The sequence below is a fragment of the Furipterus horrens genome, unplaced genomic scaffold (genome assembly GCF_987537825.1).
Source record: "Furipterus horrens unplaced genomic scaffold, mFurHor1.1.pri manual_scaffold_8, whole genome shotgun sequence".
In the NCBI taxonomy this organism is placed as follows: domain Eukaryota; kingdom Metazoa; phylum Chordata; class Mammalia; order Chiroptera; family Furipteridae; genus Furipterus; species Furipterus horrens.
In genome coordinates, this window is record NW_028327178.1 from 93,545,440 (window position 1) to 93,553,089 (window position 7,650).

The following is a 7,650-nucleotide window of genomic DNA, read 5'->3' on the forward strand; positions in this document are numbered from 1 at the left end:
TGGCGTGTTTCTTCTCTCGGGCTGGAAAAAAGCCATACTTGGACTGGTGGAAGGAAGCCCTCCCCCAGGAACGGCGTGGGGCAGTGGGGCTTTGGCGAGGGAAGCTGGGGGTAGGATCTGAGAACTGCAGACCCCTGGATGTTCTGACTGCCTCGCTGGGGAGGAGGGGACGGCTCGGATAAATCCCCTTTGGCAGGCTGTCCGGACGCCCCGCTCGCCCCATCACCTCCCCCGTCTACAATGACGGGGAGGGGCCCTTGTCGCAGGAAGGGGGGTGTGGGGATCACCAGCAGCGCCCCGGCCTCCTAGCCCGTGGGTAGAGGCCAAATAAGGCTGGACTGGCTGCCCAGGCCCCGCCCCGCAAGGCGCACATTCTTCTGCCTTGTAAGGCCCGGCGCCGCGCCCCGCCCCGCTCAGCCCAGCCCCTACCCGACGCCGCTCCGCACCAGGATCCCAGCTCCGCGCCAGCTCCGCACCAGCTCCGTGGACGGAGAGAGCGCCTTCTAAGCACCAGGTGGGTGCCGCCCAGGTGCTCTAGGGTAGACGGTGAGACAGCCAACGCTGGAACTTGGGGCAAACCCCACGAACTGGGATGTTGTTAAGTTTCTGGGCAAGGACAGCCGCCCGTCGTGGGGTTTGAGGCTGCGACGTGGCTCGGGAGGGAGATTCTGGTGGGGCGGGGCGGGGCGGCAGGGAGACTGTTTTGGGCTCTGGGAGCCAGTGGCCTTTGGGTAAAGGAAGACTGTCTGGGCCCTGTCCCGTTTCTATGGAATTACAATCGCCACGCTCTGAGCTCTGGGGTGACCGGGAGGACAGGTGGGGGTTGTGGTCGCAGGTGTTCCCTGTCCCGGTACACCTACGTGTATCTCAGACAGGAAACTGTGCCCTATCAGGCTCCTTGAGACTTCCAGAGCATCCTTGTCCCCTCCCCCATCTCCTGGGGCTACAAGAGAGGGACTGATGGGGTAGGTAACCTCACCCCATGTGCACCAAAGCTGTGCGCCATGGACCCGGGCTTCCGGTTTCTGGGCCATCTGCCCATTTTTGCCTTTGGGTGGGGGAGGTCTGCCAAGGACCCTGTGGGCTCACCCCTGGGGGACTCAGCCTGGGGTGAGGGTTGGGGGGCTGGACAAGAAAGAGACTCCAGCCTTGCTCTTCCCCAGCCCTCCAGCCTCAGATGAGGTGAGTTCATGAGCAAGGCATCTGGCACTGCCAGGCATAGGGACCCTGAGGCAATGGAGGACACAGGCCTTGTCCTTGTTATGGTGGGACTTCCGGCACCGGAAGGGGGAAAGTGGCACCTGGTTACAGCCAAGCCAAGGACCAACTCCATCTGATCCCTGGTGTGCGGGGCCCCCAGTAGAGGGAGGTGACGCTCCAGGGCTAGGGGCCAGCCTGTCCTGACCCCAGTCCCTCTACCAAGCCTCGAAACTGCCTCTGGTCACACAGAGCCCCCAGCAGCCATAGACCCACCATGAGCCTCCCAGCATGTATGTTTCCTTCTGTGTCCAGGCCTGGAGGGCACTAAGGGCCACTTGTCACCTCTGGCCCAAGCCCAGCCCGGGGTGCTGGCTTCCGACTGGACTCTACCTCTCTCAAAGGCACTGTCCTTCCCTTCTCAGGCCTCAGTCCTGTTAACTGCACAGTGAGGGGCACCCCACCTTCCCCACCCTGCTTCCTAAGGTTGCTACGATAGACAAAAGAAAGTCAAGGTCCCTGCTCTCAGCCATGTCACCGCCCCTAGAGGTGGCAAGTGGCCCTTAGTGCCCATGAAGGCAGAGGGGCCCATCCAATATCAGAGCGACGGGTGAGCTCCTAGCCATTCCTGCCTCTGGCCGCGCAAACATGAGTGGTGTTGCCTGTCATGGCCTCTGCTTGGCCTCCCTCTGTGGGTGCCATGAGTCAAAGCCCCCAGAGAACACCGGGCTCAGGGAAGGATCAGGTCCCTGAGAGCACTGAACCCTGGAGAGGACTGCACACCCTGCTGATGGCACCGCCTCACTCAGATCAGGGACGACAAGGGCTCTGTCTACCTACCCTGGACCATGTGAGGAGGATGCGACAATGCAGGCAGCGGTGGCTGGGGAAGGACCGGGCTGGCCAGCATGCAGCTCAGGCGCTAAGATCTCAAAGGGCAAACCCTGAGAATGACTTGAACAGGATCATGGGACAGAGGCCTGGAGACAGCTCAAGGAGCACTCACAACCACACAATTCGGGGTAAAAAAAGGCAGAGAAGGCTTTCTGGGGGCTCTGGACCAAGGGGCTCAGCACAGAGGAAAGGGGGCAGAGGCCTGGGGCCTTGGCCAGACCCAAAACTGCACTAGGTCTTCAGGGGCAGTGCCCATGAGCACAGCAAGGGTTCAGGGAGAATCTCTTGCTGGGCCTCGGTTTCCCCATCTGTACAGTGGGGGCAGAAGACCAGTCACAGTTACCCTGACAGTCATTTGATAAACAAGTGTCTATTAGCCCCACTGTGGGCTTTGGTGTAAATAAAGACTTATGCCAGCTTGATTGTGAGGGAGACACTTTTTTTTTTAATCCTCACCCAAGGATATGTTTAAAGAAGAAGAAAAAGAAACATCCATCAGTTGCCTCCCACACATGCCCCAACCAGGGATCGAACTGCAACCTAGGTATGTGTCCTGACCGGAACTGAACCTGCAACCTTTTGGTGTATGGGACAATGCTCCAACCAACTGAGCCACCCGGCCAGGGCCAGAGAGAACTTTAAGTGCCTACTGACTGTCAAAGCAAAGGTGGGGGAACTACTCCCGAGGGGCGGGTGGGGGGGGCTGGAGAAGGAAGCACATCCCAGGGGGAGGGGCCAAGAAGGCAAGTCTGGGGATGTCTAGAGTACAGCTAAAGGTCTAGCTTGACAGGATCACAGATGGCAGGTGGGTCACAGTGAGGGGCCTAGACTAGCTCCAGGCAGTGGCAGGAACCTTGAGGGCTTCAAGGCAAAGTGATAGGGGCAGGTCTCAGTCTGCATGGATGAGAGGCTGGTTGGAGGCTAGGAGGCCAGGTCTAAACCAGGTGACAACAACCTGGGGTTCTCAGCCTAGGGGAACCTTGCACCGCTAGCACTGAGGAGTGAGAACAAGGAGTGGGGCCCAAGTCAGATCTGTCACCCACCTAAGGGGCTGGGTGAGTGTGGGCAGCTGTGGGGAGGGGAAGCTGCCCCAAGCACTGGCCTTCCAGAACCTCCAGAGCAGGCAGCTCAGAGGGATGGGGAGGAGGAAGAATCTCAGGAATGCAGGCCCGCTGATGCAGCTCCTTCCTGCTGGGGGGCAGGGCGGGGGGTGGTGGTGGCAGGGAGCCCCACCATGTCACTTGGAAAGAGATGGACAGTGTGTGAATGCTATTAAGGATTAAAGGAGATAAGCATGAAAATGGCTGGCATTGAACCCAATCCTAAACGTTTTACCAAAAAAGTCAGTAAAAATAGCTCACTCTGTGCCTGGCCCCATTCCAGGGCCTTCTCAGGCACTAAGTCCGTACGACTGCTGGGCCCTCCCCGTGTTCCAACCCTCAGATGAGGACACTCATTCAGAGAGGCAGAGGAAGGTGTCTACGGGCCTTGCAGGTCTGCGCTGGGATGAGCTGGGGGGCAGGAGCCCCAAGCCTGACAGCCTTTCTGGGGCAGGTAGGATTCCCTGGCCCAGGGTCACAGGCTCTCCCCCTACATGCACTTCCTGCAGGGAAGCCCCACCCACCTGAAGCCAAGATGTCCAGTAAGCGGGCCAAGGCCAAGACCACCAAGAAGCGGCCACAGCGGGCCACATCCAATGTCTTTGCGATGTTTGACCAGTCCCAGATCCAGGAGTTTAAGGAGGCCTTCAACATGATCGACCAGAACCGGGACGGCTTCATTGACAAGGAGGACTTGCATGACATGCTGGCCTCACTGGGTGAGCAGGGACAGGGGTGGGTGGGGTCTAAGCAGGCCCGGAAGGGCTGCAACTGGAGCAGGCTGTAGGGCTGCTCATCACTTACAGAGTACTTCCTGTGTAGTGATGCCTGGTACCCACCCTGGAGAGTAGGTGCCATTACTTTCTCCATTTAACAGACAGGGAAACTGAGGCACAAAGCAGTTTGGTGGGGATATGAACCCAGAGAGGCTCACTCTGGGGTGGGACTGCCTCAGGAACATGTGTGGATTGTGCTGCCCGGTACCATTTCATCTAAAGAAAGGGGTCAGTAACTAAAAGAAAGTCTCAACAGCACAGACTTTCCATTGTACCGATAGGGAAACTGAGACCTAGAGGGGCGGCCAGAGAACCACCCCCCTCCTTTAGAGGTCACCTGTGCCAGGCTCTCAGAGCCTCTCTGACTTCAGTGACTTCCCTAGAATCAGAATCATAGAGCTGAAGGGGCTCAGGAATCTAGTACAATTCACCACTGCTCAGATAGGGAAATTGAGGCCCCGAGGCCAGGCCTCCCCCGCCTTTGCCCTGCCCCACCCACAGCCCTCCTCATGTGCTGGCCAGACAACCACCCTCAGCCCCAGGGCCTGGCACCCCGTTTATCCAGGTGAGAGCATCTGGGCCAGACACTGGCTGGGGAAGCGAGGGAGCCTCTGGCAGCAGAGGAGGCTGCCTGTGGTGTTCAAGCCCCGAAGCTCTAGGGCCACACAGGCCTGTGGCATTCCCTGGCACTCCCCTCGCAGCTGGGTGGCCCCGCTTATGCCTGTGGCCCTCATGTGCACCCCTAGCATGTCTGGTGGGAGGGCTGACATCAGACACTGCCCCCACTGTGGGCACCAGACCTCTCCCAGCTTTGGGCCAGACTCACTTGAAGGCTCCCTCCCCAAGGAGGTCACGCAGCAGGGAGGACTGAGGCCTGTTGAGGGAAGGGGCTATGGGTCCTGATATCACAGCCATCCCTGGAGACCCAGCAGGGTGAGTGAAGTCAGAGGAGACAGGGACACACAGACTCCTTCCCATTTAGGAGGCAGCACCCTGCACCCAGGGCCCTAAACCCCAGAGACTTGATGGCAGCTCTGGGTGTCCACCCAGGAAAACCCACCCTCCTGCTCATAGCTCATGTCAGTGGGTCCACTGATTACTGACAGCCTTCTGGTTAAGAACAGCATCCTTAGGTTAAAACACAAGAGCAAGAACAGCAAATAATTAATAAGAAGCTCTGCAGTATTAAATTTTAAATCTTTGCAATCTTAAATCTCAAAGCAATCCTATTGGGTAGATGTGACTATCACTCCCACTTACAAATGAGGAAATGGAGGCTCAGAGAGGTTAAGTAATTTGCCCAAGGTCACACAGCTACTAAGTGACAGAGCTGGGATTTGAACCTCGCAGTTCAGGTCCATAGGGCTGTGCTAATCATGTGCATTTTACAACTGCCTTCATCATCTTCATAAATTTCCTAAGAGGCAGGAGAAACTGAGGCACAGGGCCTGTATGACACCAAACCTGTTTTCGTTTTAATTTTTTTTTTTTTAAATCTTTAACCAAGTACATTTTTTTCATTGCTTATAGAGAGAGAGGAAGGGAGGGAGGGAGAGGGAGACATTAACTGGTTGCCTTTCATACGTGCCCCCACCAGGGAATAAACCCACAACCTAGGCATGTGCCCTGACTGGGAATTGAACCCGCAACCTTTTGCTGTTTGGGATGGGGCTCCAACCAACTGCACCATGCCAGCCAAGGCCAAACCTCACTGTTTTAACGTCTGAAACTGCCTGGAATATGGGGTCTGGCTGCCTGGGTTTGAATGCCAGCTCCACTCCTTACTCAGTGTGTAACCAAAGTCACCTCACCTCTGTGCCTCAGGTTCCACACCCGTGAAGTGGGTGTAAGAACACTGACCTCACAGGGTGGTGCGACTTAAATGCAGCCAGCAGGTGGGGCTCTTACATGTGCAAGGGCACTTCTGATCTCGGCTCTCAGAAGAGGGAACTTAACTCACTGAGCCCCCCAGGAGAATGCCAGGAAGGGAGCAATCAGACAGCTGGCCACCCAGCAAGATGCTTAACAGTATAAGCTTTCTGTCTCTTGTTTGTATTACTCACACTGGGCCATGAAGGGAGGGGCAGGGAGGTGGGAGGGGACAGGCATGACTGCCCCACCTGCCACAGGGAAGAACCCCACGGACGAGTACCTGGAGGGCATGATGAGCGAGGCCCCTGGGCCCATCAACTTCACCATGTTCCTGACCATGTTTGGGGAGAAGCTGAACGGCACGGACCCAGAGGACGTGATCCGCAACGCCTTCGCCTGCTTCGATGAGGAGGCCTCAGGTCGGCAGCCTCCCAGGGGCCTGGACGGGGCCAGGGCTGAGGGCGTCACCTAGGGCACCCCACCCCCCATGGGGCTGGGCAGTGCTCGGGCTTTGGGGCCCCTGCCCCCCACCAGCCAGAGACGCAATCACCCATCTGCTGGTTTCGGCCCCAGACTGTAAAAGACATGCTGTTCCCTCCCCAAATGCTAAGCCCAAATGGTCCACATCCGCCCAGGCTTCCCACTTCTTAGTTCACCTGTTGGCCCAATGCACTCTGTCTCTGCTTCAGACCTTTCCAGAAAACAAACCCTTCTGGCCAACAAGATACAGAAACCAGCCCCCACCCTCCAAAGGACTTCCTGTCCCACAGCTAGTTTTTCCCAGGGTCAGGCCGGAGCGGGGCTGGCGTTGTAGTAGTTTCAGTAGTTTCTTGGGGACCACAGGCCTAAGTGTGCTCAGAACACTTTCCTGACTACCTTTACAGTCCCCTTCTGGCTAGGCATTGTTTTCATCCCCATTTTCCAGTTAAAAAGGCACAGAAAGGGTAAGTAACTTGCCCAAAGCCATACAGCTAGGAAGAAGGGGATGATTCCAATTCAGGCAGTAGACCTCTGGGCCTCATGCCCGGCGCCCCCCAGTCAGCCCCAAATCTTCCACAGCAATAGCTCGCAGACAGTCCCCTGCAGAGGTCTTCCCTGGGGCCCTTGGCGAGCTCAGCCTGGCCAGAGGCTGGGGCTGTGCCACTCCCTGGGCCGCCACGCTCTCCTACAAGGTCTGCAGCGTCCAGTGGGGGGACGACATAGGGGATGCTGGCTGTGTCCCAGCCTGAGTCCCTGTGTCTCATGGACCTTGGCCCTGCCCCCAGGTTTTATCCATGAGGACCACCTTCGGGAGCTGCTCACCACCATGGGTGACCGCTTCACAGATGAGGAAGTAGACGAGATGTACCGTGAGGCGCCCATTGACAAGAAAGGCAACTTCAACTATGTGGAGTTCACCCGCATCCTTAAGCATGGTGCCAAGGACAAAGACGACTAGGCCCCGGTCCCCGTGCCCAGGCCCCTGTCCCAGTCACCTGCTCCCCCCTCACACAGTCTGCACCTGCTGCATGCCCACGGGACTCTCTCGGGAGTCTCCCTCTGAAGGGTTAGGGGTCCGGCTCCCAGTGGGGGAAATGGGCCGAGAGAGAGCAGTGCCAGGCATGGGTCACACAGCCAACGTGAGGCAGATGTGTCCAGTGTGACCCTCCAAGAAAGGATCATCTAGAGGGCTGGGCCTCGGGGTCACAGGGGAGGCCCCGCGGGAAAGCCCAGGCCTCAGCTGTTGCCTGCCTGGAATGGGCTGCCCCACAGGAAGGGCCCCGTGTCCTGCTCTGGGCCACCACTTCACGTGCACCCCATGCAGGGCATGA

The 7,650-nt window shown here is 57.8% G+C and overlaps 1 protein-coding gene across 1 annotated transcript; it reads left to right on the forward strand.

Moving 5' to 3' along the window:
* Positions 1-448: 448 nt before the first annotated feature.
* MYL9 (myosin light chain 9) lies at positions 449-7,307 on the forward strand. Its single transcript, XM_090286354.1, has 4 exons — positions 449-514; positions 3,701-3,910; positions 6,097-6,258; positions 7,105-7,307. Exons 2-4 carry the CDS (start codon positions 3,727-3,729, stop codon positions 7,275-7,277), a joined length of 519 nt encoding a protein of 172 aa, XP_090142480.1. The 5' UTR covers positions 449-514; positions 3,701-3,726; the 3' UTR covers positions 7,278-7,307.
* The last annotated feature ends 343 nt before the right edge of the window (positions 7,308-7,650 follow it).

What these genes read in the sequence shown, in the direction of transcription:
- MYL9 (XM_090286354.1), top strand. Translation starts at nt 3,727, where the DNA reads ATGTCCAGTAAGCGGGCCAAGGCCAAGACCACCAAGAAGCGGCCACAG. An exon ending in TGACATGCTGGCCTCACTGG is followed by an intron (nt 3,911 to 6,096) that starts GTGAGCAGGGAC and finishes CACCTGCCACAG; the next exon opens with GGAAGAACCCCACGGACGAG. An exon ending in CTTCGATGAGGAGGCCTCAG is followed by an intron (nt 6,259 to 7,104) that starts GTCGGCAGCCTC and finishes CCCTGCCCCCAG; the next exon opens with GTTTTATCCATGAGGACCAC.